The 19,198-nt window shown below is 37.4% G+C and overlaps 1 protein-coding gene across 1 annotated transcript in view; it reads left to right on the plus strand.

The window, feature by feature from the left end:
- The window catches only part of NUP133 (nucleoporin 133), a 30,280-nt gene extending 11,797 nt beyond the window's left edge, over positions 1-18,483 (plus strand). Inside the window, exons 13-26 of the mRNA XM_048936269.1 lie at positions 1,195-1,358; positions 2,844-2,938; positions 3,040-3,264; positions 4,147-4,269; positions 4,699-4,798; positions 5,733-5,975; positions 6,988-7,121; positions 8,165-8,323; positions 9,668-9,803; positions 11,113-11,231; positions 12,691-12,771; positions 15,072-15,136; positions 17,117-17,205; positions 18,250-18,483. Of these exons, the coding sequence (XP_048792226.1) occupies positions 1,195-1,358; positions 2,844-2,938; positions 3,040-3,264; positions 4,147-4,269; positions 4,699-4,798; positions 5,733-5,975; positions 6,988-7,121; positions 8,165-8,323; positions 9,668-9,803; positions 11,113-11,231; positions 12,691-12,771; positions 15,072-15,136; positions 17,117-17,205; positions 18,250-18,389 (1,873 nt within the window). The 3' untranslated portion in view covers positions 18,390-18,483. The remainder of the gene's footprint in view (positions 1-1,194; positions 1,359-2,843; positions 2,939-3,039; positions 3,265-4,146; positions 4,270-4,698; positions 4,799-5,732; positions 5,976-6,987; positions 7,122-8,164; positions 8,324-9,667; positions 9,804-11,112; positions 11,232-12,690; positions 12,772-15,071; positions 15,137-17,116; positions 17,206-18,249) is intronic.
- The last annotated feature ends 715 nt before the right edge of the window (positions 18,484-19,198 follow it).

A 19,198-nucleotide genomic window follows, 5' to 3' on the forward strand; every position in this document is an offset into this window, starting at 1 on the left:
TATATATGTGAGTTATATATAGTATAACCCAAAAGAGTTACATTTACAGAACCAGAAGAAATTAATAGTTTGGTTTGTACAACATTTTTAACTAGAAAAAAAAAATGGCATAAAAACTGAGAAATCTTTGAGAGAATAGCTGTAGCTGAGACCTGCCCAGATGGTAAAGCAGTTGATGTAGAGAAAAGTTGTGCAGCTCATGGAAATGTGCAAATCCACAAGCTGTGCATCGACCACAGTCAACCTGTCAGATCTAGTGGTCATTGTATGGATGTTCTGGGGAAAGATAGAGTTGATTCTTGCACTGTACTGGCTGATGACAGTGGTTTGATGGAGGCAATAAAGCAGCACATAAATCCCTTAGAAATATGTGTCCTGTGGAGAGATGAAGATAGAACTTCTTTCCCATAAAAGATGTAATATATTCTTGTTTTACTTTAGTAAACTGTTTAATTTCTGGATGCGATTCTGATTTTTATTTCAAGACACTTGGCTTAGACAAGCATTCACACAAATTCTGATTAACACTAAAAGCATAAATATTTTCCAGTTAATAGTTTGGAATCACGGTAATCCTTGGTTGACTACAATAATTTTTAATCACAAAATAAAATTGATGCTTTTAGTGTATACTGAATGTTTCTTACAGTGCTTCAGTACATCGTCATGCCTTGAAAGCTGAAAGAATGTTTAGATGCTTCTTTCTTATTCTTAATTTACTGACCTGAATAGAAAGAGCTTCTAAAATGTGTAGGAAATATGAATAATGCATGATAGCATTTGTCAGATTTTTGAGAGCTTTTACTGTATTGTCACTCAAGGAGTGATATCTTGTACTCTTACAGGGATTTCACAGCAAGCAGTTGATCTTTGGAGACTTAATTATCAATGACAATCAATAAACAGAGCAAAGGCTGAATCTTTTTCTCTTAGTAAGAATAGGGACAGTAAAAAGTAACTTCATACACTTGCTGATTAAGCTTTTTGCTTTTAAAGACTGCAATTTGCTTACATTAAAAGAATCAGAATACCTTTTATTTGTGATTAAAGATAGCCCAAACAGCGTTCAATATTTATAGTCTGAAATACAAAAGGAATATCTCAAAAGGTGCTACAAATTGAGTTGTTCTTGTTCTTATAATCCTATCATATATTTTTTTTTATTTCATACATATTGCATTTCTTTTATCTCAGGAAAGATATAGTTAATGCTCAAAGCATGGTGGTTGAACTGTTTCCAAGTAACACAGATGTGGATTCTGATGCTGAACTGGATAGGGCAGTGACTCAGATTAGTGTGGATTTAATGGATGATTATCCTGCCTCTGATCCAAGATGGGCTGAATCTGTACCTGAAGGTAAGCTAGCTGTTTGGTTGATCTGTGAAAAACTGCTTATGGTACTCTAGGGAAAATCATGATTTAATTTGTGAAGAAAGCATCAATGTTTCATCCACCTCCAGATGTATTTTCAGGCATAAAGGTGCACCTTATGAGACTGCCAGATTAACTTCCAGTTTACTGTGGCTAGTTCTTCATCTGGTAACAGAAAAAGCAAAGAAAATGGGTGTTTTTGGGGATGGGACTTTCTGCAAAGAGTGAGTGGTACCACTTCAGTGTTTCCATAATTCCTTGAGTAGATCTAAGTTATTTTCTGCAGATAAGTGTGTTTAAAAAAAATAAGAGTGTATTTGCTCATGCTTGACCCTTTGTTAGCATGGCTGTACAACTTCTGATAGATTTAGATCCTGGGTTGGGTAGAGTTAGCTCATCTCTCTGGCACATTGGTATTAATGTCTGCTTTAAAGAGAAAACTATTTTGAATTGTTTTGCTATATGTAAAGGATTAAAATAGACACCTTTTGAGAAAGAAATATCCCTGTTCATGATTTTTTTTTCTCTTGAGCAGTGTTAACTTAAAGCTGTCCCCAGGACCTTGAGGCAGCAGTTGCCAGTTTCTAAACAGTCTCACTTGGAAGTGTGTGTACTCAGTACATACAGATGTATGAAATTGTCAGGCATCAAATCCTTAGTGTGTTCTGAATCTTAATTTCATCTTTAACTTGGCAATTTATCTGCACTTCTTATTGCCTAAGAGAGAAGGGGAAGTTCACTGCTTCTTGGAAGTAGTCTTACTAATTTTGCTGATAGTAATAGTTCTTTTGAGTTTTGTGTCTTAGTTTTTCGGCTTAAAGCATAAATAGAAAGTATTCAAATACAAAAAGGATTTTGTCTCTGGGGAATCTGCTGAGGGGAGATACCTGTAGGGGTGTTCACGAGGAAGCTTCCATCATCCTTTCTGACTCCTGGAACAACCTCGTTGTTTGGTGGGTGTATTAAGCTGCTGTTCAGTTGGAGGTTTATTTGAGGAGGAGGAAAAGTAGTGCTGAGTTAGGCCACTGCTTATGTCATGTGATGGAACTGTTCAGGCAATGCAGAGGCAAAACTCAACTCTGAGTGCCTGTAACTTTATTTTGTAGTAGTGTGATCTATGGCTTATAAATTCAGCCATGTAAATTCAACTAAGCTACTGTGATAAAAAATATCTTATTAATCTTATTAAAACTTGAGTAAGCTCGTAAGCTATTATTTGAGCAGCATAACAGATTCGAAAGTGCTTTGGAATAGTGCTGATCTGACATACTTTATTGCTTCTAAAGGCTTTATTTTCAACTATGGTAGAGTTCAAAAGCCCCATTAAAAACAGCAGTATATGAATATGCATGCATGTAGTAGCAGTACAGAAACTTACAGAAATGCATCTGCCTCAGAGGTCAAGAAAAATAGTGATCTTTGACATGAAGATATAAAGCACTGTAAGATTGTTTGTTTGTTTTAATCTAGAAGCCAGTGGTTTCAGCAATACATCCCTCATTCTTCTCCATCAGCTGGAGGATAAGACAAAAGCTCATTCCTTCTTCATTGAGTTTCTTCACCAGGTAATATTTACTGTTCTACTTATGTCAGCAAACACAGAGAATTGTTTTTGGCTGAAAGTAAAATGATTTAAAGCATGGATGGTGTGTTTGTTTTATACAAGGTTGGCATATTTGAACGACTGGGCAGTTTTCCAGTACGGGGGATGCCGATGGCAACTCGACTGTTGCTCTGTGAGCATGCAGAAAAACTAGCAGCTGCTATTGTTCTCAAGAACTATCACTCCAGGCTGCCTGATCTAGTGAATGCTGCTATACTGATTGCTTTAAACAAAAGGGACTGTGACATTCCACCAAATCTTACTCCTGCAGATATTTTCTTTCGAGAGGTAAGAACAGCAGAATGCATAGAATTCTTTCATTTCTAAATGGTATTGCATGTAGTGGATGCTGGAATGCATTAATGTACACTTGGACATATTTCCTTTCAAAAATTAATTCTACACAATTTCCCTTCAAATAGTAATGGCTTGGCAGTGTGTTTTCCTCACTTTACTACATGTACTTTTTATGTCTGTACAAGTGAACACGAGTACTTACAAATCTTGTGTAGAAAAATCAAGTTTGCTATGATTTCCAACTAGCCTGTGTGGACAAATGGCAAAAAAGATGAATGCAGTTTTACAGCTTCTCAGAAAATACATGCTAATTTATTATTCTTATGGGGTGAACTGATGGATATGAAGCTGTGCAAACAGGGGTGAAAGCTGGAATGACTTCTATCAAATATGTTCTTCATAATTTTTTATCCTCTCTAAAGCAAATGTATCTAATCTCAGTTCTCAGTTTAAGCTTTAATTTAATTCATGTAGCCAGTCCATTAATTCTTCCTCTTTGAAAATAATTGAAAGAATTACGCAGAGCGCTTGAGGTTTTTTTTAAATATATAACTGTATTTTTTTCCCCAGAAGAGGGCATTAGTTGCTAATGGGGGAAAACAAATATAATAGAAGATTAGAAAGACTAATTTTGATTGTTTAAAAGTAGAATTTTTTTTCTGTCTGGTTTAAGGCTGGCAGTGAGGCAATTTATCTGTTCTAGCTGTTGTTTCAAATGTAAGTTAGTGATTTCATTATCCATGGGAGTAGTTCATATTTTTGGATATTGATCTGGATTCTACTATTTCTAGTCCACTTCTGTCATTTGGCTTGTAGGTATGAGCTGGGGATGCATGTGTTGGTGCTCACTGCAATTTTTCTTTATATTTTAAGGTGTCCCAGATTGATTCCATCTTTGGATGCTTACTGGAAGAGGAGGAACAAGTTTTGAAAGAGATGCATATTGAATCAATTGAGTGGGCCCAAGTAGTTGTCAATGTGAACAACATCATTAAGGTATAAAACTGCACCAACTGCAATGTCCATGGGAAGGGCAAATATTAATGAGTGCTCAGTTTGTTGTGTACATCAGTACGTCAGAGCTTCTGATGTGTGAAGTAAATACATTTTTCATGTGCCTAAATATATTAGAAGAATAGAAGAGATGGTCTCCTGCAAAATTAGGGACATTCCTATTCTCCTTAACCCCTGCTAGAAAGAGTTTGAGAAGCTGCAGTGTTGAAAAAAGTACCTGTATTTGTAGCAAAGAGTGAAGAGTTTGCGTTGAGACCTGAGACTTCTTGCTCAGACAGTATGTTCTCTTCTGTGTAACTGAGAAGGAAGGCACTGTAAAAATAACATTTCAGAACTATAAAAGACAGTATTTTTTATAATCTGTGTTACACAGGTAGATTTTAAGATATGTATTTGCTTATCTTTTAACAGGATATGCTACAAGCTGCCTGTCAGTATCGTCAATCTAGAGCATCCTTATATAAAACAGGAGAGCTTCCAGAAAGAGAGCCTGAATACATTCCGTGGACAGGTGAGAAACTACTAATACTAGTTCAGTAATTATTTCAAACAAAAAGGACTTCTACTGTGTTCTGGAAAACATGAATTCCAATCTGAGTGTTAAACTTATTGTTGAAAGCTTCTCAAGGATGGTCAGTAAGAGTGGGAGAAGTGAGAGGTTTTGATCAGTGAGTGGAGAAATGAACACTTATTCTGTCCAGGATTTTTGGTAATGCTTTAAAACTTGCATTGCAATGCAACTGCAATGTTTAGGAGACAAAGTTAATATATACTTTTAACTGCTGTGTGCTGGTTCTAGTTGATGGAGCTATGGGATATACGATGTTCATGTAATTCATGGGGTCTGGAGCTATTTCAGAGGGGCCCAGTGGTTGTCCATGTGCTTGAAAGTGTCTTGTCAGAAGAAATGCTTCCAGAAGCAAGAACTTCTGGGTTGGTGTTTGGGTTTTCTTCTGGCCTTTACATATAAAACACTTCTTTTGCACTTCTAAGATCAAAATATTTTGAAAAGCACAATCTGTGTAAACTGTTCTGGTGTTTTATGATTACACTCGCAGATTTACAGTGGGTTAGCAGAAGCTTTTTATATTTCTTGCATATTCTCTTCTTTCATCAGAGATCATGCTAGTTCTTCTCAGAGCAGCTGATCCTGATAGCTGACAGCATAGAGTTGTGTGGTTGGGGGGGGCTGTGTTTTTGCTTATTGGTAGTTTACTCCATTTTGGCCACATTTAATATTTAAAGGAAAATGGGAGCATGTAGTTGGTGTGATTTTTTTTTTTCTGATAGTGTTTGAAACCTAAAGTGCTTGAGGTGTGCCCTTTCTTACTTTTTTTTTTTTCTTAATTTTTCTTAATTTTACTTGGCAGTGCTGTTGTTATACTTCAGCTTGGATTCCTTTGCAAGTGAGGTGGTTTTAACATCTACTGTGTTGTTTTTCCAAGCATCCAGCAGCCTACGTGCAGCAATAACACGTCAGCATGGGATCATTCTGAAGGTGGTGTATCCTCAGGTGGACAGCAGCCTCCGTAGCATTGTGGCTGAGCAGGTGGTGGCACTGCTTGACTGCTTTCTAGATGGATACGTTTCTCAGCTGAAGTCTGTGGACAGACCTGCTGATCAAGAGAGATACAGCAATCTGGAAATGGAATACGTGCAGAAGAGATCAGAGCTCTTGTCTCCTCTCCGTAAGTGCTGATAGTTTTCCTTTAATGCAAGGTTTAAATGTTCAGTGAGAAAGTGATGCAAACCTAATAGAATAAATGGCATTCGTGTGTGAATTCTCTGTGTTGTATTTCAGTATATTAGTTACTGGTTTTTATGTTTTAATAGGATATTTGTAAAATGAGAACAGCTTAGTGTTCTTTCTAAGATTGCCTCCATACCCATACCTCTAAGTTTGTTTAGCATTTATCAGAGTAGAAGTTGAATCTTGATTAGTCAAACTTGTTTGATGTATCAGATAGTCACATCTTTGATGAATAATTGATAGCAGTGCCCCCTTGCTGAGTGGAAATAACCTTAAGCAAATTCACTGTATTGAATTTATAAACTTCTATTTTCTTTAGATTTATAGTAAGTGATGCAGTATAGATAGAATAACCTAGCAATCACTGACTTTTAACATTCCTTAGCTTCAGGAAAGGTCTCTTAAACTGTCAGTCTCAGTTTTACTGACGTTCCTGGGCTCTGTTAGCTTACAGGTACATCTCATATCATCATGTTTAATCTGTAGTTTGCCTTGCAAATAAAAGCATTCTGTGAACTTAATATTTAATAAAAGCCAAATGAAAGAGTTTAAACAATATATTTTGAGTACAGATGCCATGATCCAGTTGTTCTGTTATCAGAAGCTTTTGCTGTCTGTTTTCTCACTTCATGTAATTAGATACTAATAAAAATATTAAATCATGGATGATTTCCATCCTTCCCTTAAAGAACTGCAAATAGCAGATATGAACTTTCAGTGAAAATAGTGTATACAGGCCTGTTTATACAACTTCCCTTCTTCCCTCTAGTGCTGGGGGGCAGAGATGGTGTGTATACAGACTTGTATACAGACTTGTATACATGCGTAGGGTGTGTATGGAGTATCTCCTTGACTTGAACACCTGAAATTTGTTTTCATTTTACTCAGACTTCTTCTGTCAGGTAAAGATGAAGGTATCTGATGTAACTTTTCTCTTCCTGGTTACTTAGTTTCCCTGGGACAGTATCAGATGGCAGCTGCTTTAGCAGAGAAGTACTGTGACTTTGATATCCTGGTGCAAATGTGTGAGCAGACAGACAACCAGGCCAGACTGCAGCGTTACATGAGTCAGTTTGCAGATCAGGTATCTCTGTTCTTTTTTTTCTTTACCTCAACCTCGTTTTAATAATGCTTTATAATAACTTTGCACCTGAAGTCTTGCACATTTTTTTCCTTTTAACCTATATATGTTTATATATATATATTTACACAAGCACACAGAATGTTATGTGGAAAACTGGAGCCAACATCTATTGCAAGACTTAATGGAAGAATTTTCCCAGAGCTTGCAAAGAAAACATCAACAGAAATATGTTCTCTTCAGTTAGCTGTCTTAAATACTAATTTTGGTGGTGTGGAATTTTTTTGTTTACTTGTTTTTCATTTTGTTTTGAAAGTAATGCTTTCTGAAGAGAACTTACTGTGCAGAACATAGAAGGGAATAGATCAAGTCTAAAATGTAGAACATCAGATTAATGGTTTATTTAAACTTTTTGAAATTGTTAATGCTCTTGAAACAGCATTAGAACATTAAATTTTGAAACAGCATTTAAGATTACTCTCAGAAGACTAAGTTAAATCTCAAACTTAAATCCTGATCAGTTATTTAACGCTAAAGTTTATGAGAATAAATTAGTCTGGGGAGTTTTTTGTTAGTTCTAAAAATAAGGCTTTGTCAGTGACAAGGGGAAAGGTTCCAGGGTTCCAGGTTCAGATGGAGGTAGGAGGGTATGTTTCAAGAACAGTGGCAGAAGTGAGCATCTAAGTCTGAAAGGAGGCATCAAGCACAGAGTTCTGAGTGTAGGAAAGGGGCAGTTGCAGAAATAAGGCTGGAACTACGGGTGAGGTGGTGACTGTTCGCATTCTTCTGGGTTAACAAAGAATTGGCATTTGACTTTTCCTTCTCATCCATTCAACGATGAATCCTGAGGTATAAGTAGTTGATGAGCTCTTTTTAAGACTGTATTTCTAACAGGACTCAGCTCTTCTTCATCAACCATATTTTTTTTTTCAGTTTTGTTAATCAAGTTAACCCATGTTTTTCCAGCGGTAGCTTATGAAGTATTTAGCTAAATAAGACATAAGATGCTTAAAAGCAACTTTTAATGTGTTTGTTTTCCTATTCAGAATTTTTCAGATTTCCTGTTTCGCTGGTACTTAGAGAAAGGAAAACGAGGGAAGCTGTTGTCTCAGCCTATTGCTCAGCATGGACAGCTGGCCAGTTTCCTGCAAGCACATGAGCACCTGAGCTGGTTACATGAAATCAATAGTCAGGATTTGCAGAAGGTAGGCTTTCTTAATACAAACAAACTCAAGGATCATGTTTTAAAACTTTTAACCACTGAGCCAGAAGTTCATGATCAAAAGAACAATGCCTCACTATGTGAATGAGGGGATAAAGGGATAAAGGCACAGATCATTAATGAAGTACCAGAAGAGCCCTTCTAGGCACCATCTGGTATATCACATGAGCTTCGTCATGGAATGGAAATCTGAACTGCTTTTCACTACTTGTTGATGACAAAATATTAGACATGGATACGGTCACCAATCTGGTCACAGTGAGTTCACAGTGGATATCAGTAAAATTCTCAAGATTATCCAGCAAGCAGCAATTTATATTTCAAAACCAATTAATTGAAAGCAGAGAAATTCTGAGGTATCACAAATTTAAATAAATAAATAAATAAAATTAAAAAAAGGAAAAAAATAAGTATTAACTACTTCAGTCATTATTATATTATTCATATTTGTACTACATTGGTAATTTGAAAGCAATTTATTATTAAAGTTGATCTCCATGTGTATAGATTAATGTTTAAAAATAAAACTTGATTCTTTGTTGCCTTCTAGGCTGCCCAGTTTTTTCCTACTTCTGGCAACAGTTTGTGTGCCCATTTATTAATACAAAGTGGATGGAAACCTTTCTGATGCCGTGAATTATAGGTTGAGAATACCATACAACCCTTTAAAAAAAAAAAAAAAAGAGGGGGGGGAGGGTGGGAATATGAGAGTTTTGTATGGATGAAGATGATGCACGTGATGATGACTTGTTGGGAATCTAATATTCCACTGAGACTTTGTTTATAGAAGAACATTGTGAAGAGGGAAGCAAGGATTCTAGAACAGAAGTAATTTGGGCTGTTCTCAGAAATGTTCTGTTCCTTTGTCAGACATACAAGTAAATTCTTGTCTGTTTGGTTACTACAATGGTTAGAAACCAGTTACACTTACAACCAAATTTCTGAATCAACAAGTAAATAACCTGCATGCGGAATGTTCCTTCAAAGCAGAACATAAAGAAATAAAAGCCTGGCTTTTATGGAGAAACCTTAAATAGAGTCCCAGAGATACAATGTGTAAAGTTGCAGCTTGTCCTTTAATTTTAAGATTATTCTCCATTATTAAAGGAAAGTATTCTGGGAGTGTAATAGGAATAGAGATCTATGTCTTCCTATACTGTGTAATGCAGGATTTTAGTTTGCAACTTGTAAGTCTTAAGAAATACACGTGACATTATTACAAATGTTAAATAGTGGTGAGACTGCAGTTCAGATGAAGTTCTGCTGACTTGTTAGCCTTCTGATGTTAACTTCTAAAACTGATATACAGCATAATTATTTATTTTAGGCTCACAGAACACTGCAAACTTTAGCAAACATGGAGACCAAATATTTTGCGAAGAAGAAAACCCTTCTTGGCTTGAGTAAATTAGCTGCACTGGCATCTGATTTCTCAGAAGACATACTGCAGGAAAAGATAGAAGGTAAGAAACAAATACAAACTAATGCGAAGAACAGATTAACAGAGTTATTGAATTAGAATCACATTGTATTTGTGAATAGTTTGTTTTCTTAGATGAGGGCTTTAGCTTTTATGTGGTAAGGATAAATGGTCCGATGACTTTGCTCATTTTGCTGAGAACAAGGAAGAGAGCATGAGGCAGTAACCTCAGTATTCAGCTTTACCTGTGAGTTGCCAAGTAGAAGAGTTCCCCTGCTCTGCCTTTCCCATCACACTTAAATGCTCTATTCTGCTGTTTGTACAGCACTCGCTTCTGTGAGGTTGTGAAAAAGCATTCTCTGCACTGATAGTTTAACTATTACTGGCCACCAGGGGGAGGCTCTAAAATATCACTGAAGCTTTCACAAGCTTGCTTGTATTTATCTGTGTATCTATCCGTGTGTGTTACATACAGTACTTGAATGAGAACTTGCTGAAAAAGTCTTAGAGTAGCAGATAGCTAAGTAGGTGTCACAAATTATTTTCAGGATATAATAATAACTTGTCCTGTATTTTTTTATGTAACTATTAAACATTGCATATAACTTGTGTGAATGCAATTTCAAAACGTATGCTAATACTGATGTGAACAATCTCATCATTTAAGAGGAAAACCTTAAAAATAAGGAAAGCAAAACTTTATTTTGAGAGTATCTGATTATCAGAATTCAGTGTGGGCTCTCCTGGGTTACCCATTTCTGTGTGTCAGAGGACATAGATTTTAAAACTTCTACTGCCTGTGTATAGATTTCACCTTTGTAAGGAAGGAGTAATTATTTCTGCCATACTCTGCTCATCTCCTTAAACAGATAAAATACTCTATTTTCTCATTTCTACAATGCAGTGGAACAGCAGGGGATGGCATTTGCTTGGTGTGGGTAGAGTTACTCTGTTTTGATTCTGCCTCAGCCCAGTAGGCTTCTAACTCTGAAGCAGGTGTTGCTGGAAAACAAAGCAATTCTCAAAGGAGTAGGTTCATGGCACAGGTGGCTCCAAGAAATGATAGCTAACTTGCTTTCCTACCCAGTGCCATAGCATCTCTCCATTCCTATTGATTAGTTCTGTTGGTTTTAAGAAAAAAGAAAGGTATTGATCTGCTTTACACTGGGAACATGAGGGGAAAGTAACAGCTAGCTAGCTTGCCAGGGAGGTGCTACTGCAATAGAAGTATTTCTGTGCTTAAAGAACTCAGATTAGCATCCATATAAAATATTTCATAATAGATGTGCTGTGCCATAAAATGTATTGCATTTTAATAATATGAAGCATTTATTTCCTTCAATGACTGCTAGAAATATCAGAACAGGAACGCTTTCTTCTACATCAGGAGACACTTCCTGAGCAGTTACTGGTAGACAAACAACTGAACCTCAATGATATGCCAGTGCTGTCTGCAACTCAGCTCATTGATGTAAGTACTTCATGTTTTCCTCATTACACCATTAAAAGTTTCAGTGTATATTCTACTTCTGGTGTTAATAAATGAGATCACAGATGTTTTTTCATATCTCTTTTATGGCTTGCTAACCACCTAAAGATCTGGCATAAATTTATCTGAATTTGCTTCCACGACCAACAAATACAAAAATAGTTTATTTTTTTAGTATGGGATTTCTTTGTTGGATATGTGCTTGTGGGTGCTACAAGAAGAAGAAGCAAATAAAATCAGTGTCAGAAGCTGTTGTCTCATTTTCAAGTGCCTGTACAATTTTTACCTTCTGTCACATCCTTGGTAGGCAGAGCTTGGAAAACAGAAGGAACAAAGAATTCCAATTCCATGAAGAAAGATGCTACAATCTAGAAAAAGAAAGGGCAGGAAGGGCCTTTTGGTCACTTGTTGCAAAGAGCACTTTCTGTCTTTCTATCTTAAAAATCAAACAACACCAATAAAAAAGAAATGTTCATTCTAGTTCTGGGATCACTGCAGCTGATTGCTCTTCCAACTCATTTCTGGTGGTAGCCTGGAACCAATAACCTTGCTGTTTCTGCCCCATTGGCAACGTATTTTTATCATCCAGTGATGCACACAAAACATATGTGATTAAGTAGCGACAACGTGTTGATAAAACAAAATATGCCTTGTCTGGGTTTCAGTTTAGCAGCTCATTACTCTTCTGTAATCCCGTGGAAAATCAGAAACTAGTAGCGCATTTGGTGTGTGTGTGTTTGTTTCAGAACAGTGCTAGTTGCCTGTGGATTCTGGAGTCGTTACCTCTGTCTTTAATTGAGACTTTCTGTGGGACTGGGGAAGAATGGGAAGTGTCACAGTTGACAAGAGCTGGCGTCATGCCGGTTTTCCTTCTGAATTCTCTGTTGTCTAACCACGGTTCTTTCATTCTCACTTTGCAAGTAACAAGCAACTTGGAAAATGTAAACAAAAGGTGCATTAATGTTAGTTTTGCTTTCAAGTACTTGTTTAGATCTTTGCTTATAAGGGAAAAAATGAAATGTGAATGGCAAAATTACCCATTTTTGAAAGGTGGAAGGGCTGTACATGTGCTTAGGCACTGCTTTATGCTTTAATTGTTAAAGTAATCCTTTGAGTTCACTTTGTTTGTGGAGCTGAGCTCTAGCTGCAGTAGTCCAGGAATGTTACTGCCTTAAATGGCATTTAAATTTGAAACCTAGCAGCTTTCTATCCAGTGTCATTTGTCCACAGACCATTGTCATGTAGGTGGAATGCCACCCTAAAACCTTAAGTATATTCCTTACTATAAAAATACTTGCAATTGAATCGAGGCATGTTTTCATGAGAAGGTCATGTAAGTGGAAAATACATGGTGGTCTTCCCACAATGAGTTGTTTGTACTATCAGTTACATTAGTTCGCAGGCTAAAAATAATTCTGTGCATTCATCTTTCACATCATAGATGTACATTAGTGATGAGAACAGAAGGGCCAATGAGTATGACTTCAAGAAAGCACTTGATCTACTGGAATATATTGATGAGGTAGGAAAAGTTTTTGAAGAATTTCTAATCCAGAAATGTGTTTTGACCATTTAAGCTAGGCTGCTGCATCTGTAGTTAGTTAAGAGCATACTGGCTTAGCGTATAGTAGTTAAAAATAGTCCCTAATGTGTTTTTTGTTTTGCTTTTTAAGTCGCTGAAGATTTAATGCCAAATGTGGTTTAGATCATTGAAGAAAAATGACACTCCTCTCATCTTCAGTTCCCATTTATAGTCTACTTTCTTTTTTAGAGCCTTGCTTCCCCACAGGCTTTCTGCAAACAGGACCAAGATTTGTTTTCAGTTGTTCTGTTCTTGCCTCTCCACTATTGGCAGTTTCCTCTGATTAGCATGAGATAATGTGGGATGAAGAGTTGCCAACTTTCTTGCACAGCCATAGCATTAAACTACTGATTTACTTTTTTAAGCTTGGAGTGCTCACTGCAACTCACTGTATGATCCAATAAATTGTCAGGAGTAACTTTAAAGTAAGCATGGGTAAATCAACATCTGAGAAACATCAAACCTGAATTAAAAGCTGCCTTCACTAAAAACTGAAAGCTGTATTATTTCAGTGAATTATTCCAGAGTTCTCCAATAGATGGCTTGGAAGGTATTTCTTGGTAACTGAAAATGAGAGCTTTTCTCAGGTTATTTCAATTCTTGCATAATTTTCCGTTTCTACATAAAAGAAATCCAAATTAAAATCTTCAGTAGTGCTTTATAAAACCATTGTGATGTGTTTTGTTCAGTAAACTTGACTTGATTATGTGGAGCAAGAGTGATAATCCCTTCTACTAGGATAAGAGCATGCTTATCACAGAATGGCCAGGGTTGGAAGAGACCTCAAGGATCATGAATCTCCAGCCCAGCCTGCCACATGCAGGGCCACCAACCTCCCCATTTAATACTAAACCAGGCTGCTCAGAGCCCCATCCAACCTGGCCTCGAACACCTCCAGGGCCGGGGCATCCACAACCTCTCTGGGCAGCCTGTTCCAGCACCTCACCACTCTCTCTGTAAAGAACTTCCCCCTAACATCCAACCTAAATTTTCCCTCCCTCAGCTTAAAACCATTTCTCCTTGTCCTGCTGCTGTCTACCCTTTCAAAGAGCTGATTCCCCTCCTGTTTGTAGGCTCCCTTTAGGTACTGAAAGGCTGCAATGAAGTCACCCCGCAGCCTTCTTTTCTCCAGGCTGAACAAGCCCAGCTCCCTCAGCCTGTCTTCGTAGGGAGGTGCTCCACTCTCCTGATCATCTCTGTGGCTATCCTCTGGACCCTCTCCAACAGCTCCCTGTCTGTCTTGTACTGGGGGCTCCAGACCTGAACGCAGTACTGCAGATGGGGCCTCACAGAGCAGAGTAGAGAGGGACAATCAGCTGCCTGTCCCTGCTGGCCACCCCTCTTCTGATGGAGCCCATTTGCCTTCTGAGCTGCAGGGGCACACTGCTGGCTCATGTTAAGTTTTTCATCTGTCAGGACCACCAGGTCCTCTGCAGGGCTGCTCTCAAGGACTGCTCCCTACAGTCTGTATGAATGCCTGGGATTCCTCCAACCCAAGAGCAAAACCTTGCACTTCGCTGTGTTGAACCTCACTACGTTCACTCAGGCCCACCTTTCAAGCCTGTTGAGGTCCCTCTGAATGGCATCCCTTTGTTCCACCATCATCAGCAAACTTGCTGAGGGTGCACTTGATTCCGTCATTGATAAAGATGTTAAAGAGCATGATAAAAAGTGAATAAATTATCTTGAATACCTTATAAAAGTATTTAAGATTTAGTTTAGGAAGCAATATAGAAGGTATATCTTTTCTGAAGACTGGTGATGTCTCAAGAAATGCACAACCTCTAAACAGAGAGATTGCTCCCCAGCTGCTAATCCTTAAATCTCTGCTGGATCACTATATCAGGAATTCATAACACTGTGTTCTAACATAAATGCTGCTCCGTGTCAGCTTGCTCAGTCTTGAGTTCAGTCACCTTTTAGCATGTTAAAGTTGCCTGGAATATGGTGTTCTACAAATTGGCAGATGTTTGTTTGCTTTAAATTATACTCTTTTTCAAACTGAGACGGTCGGTCTTTTGGGGATGTAGAAAGTCCGAATTGTATCTTCAAATGGAAATGAAGTCTTCAGTGGTTCAACAGTACCATTGGCTCGTTTGTTTAAAGAGGATGTTGTTTTTAACTCTGTTCAGATCTTGAAGACTACTTAATCGATGTAACCTGTGTCACAATAGTGATTTTTATATTTTAAATAACAAATTTTAAAAATTACCTGTCTTTTCTCCTTATGTGATGTGTAGGAAGAGGAGGTGGATGTAAATGATCTTAAACTTAAAATTCTCTGCATGGCTCTCCGAAGAGATGGGTAAGTGCAGCAGGAATAAAAATCAGCAACGGTACCTGTGGTGGAGCTATTCCAGAATTAAACAATAGGGCACTGTTATTCTTCAGCTCATCAAAAAGATTGAATTTCACAGCATGAGGTTTGTAAAGTATGAATGATGTGTGTGAAACTCCCATAAAAGAATAATCTCTAATACCTCATTATCTTTGCTCCCTGGCAACCTGCTATTCATTTTCAACACCAGAGGAAGAGCAGTGTAGCCATGCAGCTTCTATTCTTAAACACTTTGCTAAGGTAAAAACAGTGATCAGTGCTGAAACTTTTTTCCATTTGAAGCACCTCAAGATGAAGCTTTTTAAGAGCAATAAGTGCAGTGATTGTTTCTATAAACTTCTCTTTCATTTGTTTTTGACCGTAGAACCACTTCAACATGTTAATGGCTTTTTTTTATATTAAGCTGAACTCTTGACTGTAAGAGATCAAAACCCTAGATACTGCTTAGAAGAGCCACTATTATGCGTCTTCAATGCTGAATACAGGCTGAATCCAATTGGTCAGAAGAGTCTTTTCATCAAGCAGTGCTACTGTTGAGTAACTGAGATGACATTGTTTCCTTTCTTATTAATCTCCAGAAGTTACCCAGCTTTACCAACTCATGCCCATGTTCTAAAAAGACCTTAGAGAGGAAGGAGACAGTGTACATTCTAAATGCACCGTGCCATTTGTGATGAAAAAGTTTTGGATTCACGTTTGTGCACAGGGTAGATTCCAAAGGGCAGTGATCTGCACAAAATAAATTCCTAGCTGCATGACTTACTGGCACATATGACACAAATATATGCAGAAAAAGCTTCACGCTATTGTAATTGTTTTCTTCCTTTTCTATTAATTGAAAGATGGAAGAATCTAGAACTCCAAAATGGCACCAGTCTAGAAATAGATTTGCATCCTGCCTACCCTGGGCCAAAAGCAGTTTTGTACACAATATTTGGACCATTCAAATTATATGCAGCGTTGATAAGATTTTGCCCCGTTCACTAACAAACCATGTATAATTAGAAAACAATTTGTCCTTAATTGTGTTTTGAAAACTTGATCTCCCAGCTGATTTTCCAGTCCAGCAAGGCTCACAAAGGCTTACAAAGAGGTCAGTTGTAGCAGAGGTAGTGTTAGTTTTCTTCAGTGCGTGGAATAAAATATTTGACATATTACAGTTACCTACCTGTTTTCTACTGCCACAACCACAAATGGTGGTTAGTTTCTTGGATAGAATAGAGAGCCTTGCTGAACATGCTCCTGACATTCTGGTAGGGCTTTCATTGTCCCTCCTTTGTACAGAGGAGAGGAAAACCATCACCAAGCCTTTCATGTTCCCTCCTTCCTTTCCTTAGTCTCTTCCCAGTGGAGTTAACCATGAAGGTCCCCAAGTTTTGGAGTTAAACTGATATTCAGGATAAAACCATGACTTCATTGAGGATGTGACAGTAGGAGCTTTTTCGAGCCAGGTTCAGATCTGAAAGTATCTAAAAATAACATTTCTCTTAGAAAAAGCAGTTTTGTTTTTTTTTTATCACAGATGAGTCGTGCATTCATAAGTCTTTCCCATTTAATAACTAGAGAAACTCAGCTTGTATTTTTGTGCGTGATGTTAGAAGCCTGCAGTTTGTACTGTACAGTTTTTCCTCCCTTTTTTCTAATTTAACAAAAAAAAAAATTGCCAAATTGCTGCTCTTGCTGTATTTTACCAAAAGATAAATCCCTGCTTTGATCTCAACTGTTAGTTATTGAGTGGGTAATTCTTGTCTTGATGCACACTCTTGGAATAATGTAATAATGGTTAAGGAAGCCTCTTGCTCTGAGCTGTAACCACAAACACAGTGCTTGTGTGTGAACATGTATTGTCACCTTTGATCATTTATCAGATTTCCTGAGAATTTTTCTTGTTCTCATGTAATTTGCATTGCTGCAGTTCTCTTTGCAAATTGTTCTTTGACTTTGCAGCTGGTCCAGTTCAGAAGGTAAAGATGATCCAATAGAAGCATCTAAAGATAGTATATTTGTGAAAATACTGCAAAAGCTATTGAAAGAAGGTAAGTTGAACGTAAATGTGAACTTGAAGTGCAGTTCATTCTAAAAACTGCTTAAAGCTAGTATGTAGTAGCTAATACATACTTAGAGTAGCTAGTGTGTATTTAGAATAATAAAAACCTCCATATGCATTCTACTAGATAATTACAATTGTATGGGAATTAATTCTTTCTATGAATGTCAAGAAGATGAAAGAGATGAGCTGATTTCTTAGTTACAATCTCAGCAGCTTCAAATTATTGGCTCAGTTGGGCGCCTGTCGGATTTTAATGCTTTCTTGCTGCACAGCAAAGCATGTCTGCTGCAAATAAATGCATCTCTTCTGTAAGAAGAAGGATTGTCAGTATTTAATCATCTGTCACCCTGAAGAGCGCAAACTAAAACTCAAATATTTTACGTTTTGTTTTCCCCCCAACATGCAAAATCAGAGTGGACACCACCACCACTCTCTCAAAGCTAAAACTGACTGTGGGAAGCTGTGGTCATTGAAGTTACGGTTTTTAATAGATTATGCCTTGGGAGGACAGGGAATAAGGAGCTTAAAGTGTAAAATAAAATAAAACAAAAATTATTACTGCTACATATGAACACTTTCCAGAGTTACAACAGCACTACATGAGAAATATGAAAAATGAATTCTTCAGAACAGGTCTGGCTTTGTGTGCTCAGCCTGTCGCTTTCTTTCCTTTTTGTAAGATTTTCACAGTGCAGACTGAAGCATTGCAACTGATAATACCAGTATTGGTTATGTGACTGATATCTCCTTTGTAAAGTGCAATGTTAATACTTAGGTTTCATATGAAATGTTTTAGGTGTAATAATAAATTCAGTGGGGAAGTTATCGGGAAGCTGTCTTTAGGCAGGAAGTATATTAGACTTAGTTTTATAGGATGCTTATGTTTTACTGCATTTTTTAATATACATAATAGAGTTATAATTAGATTGTCTGAATTGCAAGAAAATGCAGAAATGAGTGCTTGCTTAAAATGCTAATGCTAATGCAAAGTACTGTTATCAGTTCAGTAATGAAAGGTTTTGTATTGCAGGAGTTCAGTTAAGTGAATATTTACCGGACGTGAAGGACTTTCTGCAAGCAAACGAACTCGGCTCCTTGAGATATAACGCTTACTTTGAATTTGTGTTAAAAGCAAACTATGAACTCTATGTTCACGGGCAAACAGAATGATTGTCATTTTGTAAAAATACTTTTTTTCTAAAGTACTGTTGAATTCATGTATACTTTTTTTTTTTTTTTTTACAGTCTGTTTGGTTTTTGTTTTTTGCTAAAACTTTGTAATAAAGTCTATAAAGATTAATATACTTGGTCACTGTCTTAGTTTCAGCTGGGTGGAATTGTTTTTTTCATAGTGTCTGGTTTGCTCATGTACCCAAGAGTAGTGCCATTGTAGAACATCACAATAATCAGCAGGTGGAGCGGGCTGCTAGGATTGAAGTGACTCAGGTAGATTTGGACTGGCAAAATGAGGGTGAATTATTTCTAGCTCAGTGGGCCCATGACACCTCAGGCCATCAAGAAAGAGATGCAACTTATAGATTGAGGGGCGAGCTTGAATATGGGCACTATTGCTTGGTTATCTGTGAGTGTGCAACACACACTGCAGTTAAGCAGTGGATAAAACCTTTCTGGTATGGAGAATAACAGCTGAAATATAATTACTTGCCAGAGCATCCCATATTTATATTGTATTCCCACAAACTCACCAGGGCAAGCACCATGTACTTACAAGAGTGGAACTTGGATGGCTGGAAACAGATTGTGTGCTCCATGCTACTGTTCAAAATTTGGTCCTTGGTTTTAAAAATCAAGTCTTGTAGTGACATGGCACCCTAAAAAGACTTGAGTTAGATAATGGGACTAATTTCTGAAACTATCTCATAACCATCAAGGCCAAAGAGCATGACAGTGAGTGAGCGTATCATATCCCCTATCATACACCAGTTTCTGGAAAAACTGAATGATTCAATGGACTGTTA

This window comes from Lagopus muta, chromosome 2, assembly GCF_023343835.1.
Source record: "Lagopus muta isolate bLagMut1 chromosome 2, bLagMut1 primary, whole genome shotgun sequence".
Lineage (NCBI taxonomy): Eukaryota > Metazoa > Chordata > Aves > Galliformes > Phasianidae > Lagopus > Lagopus muta.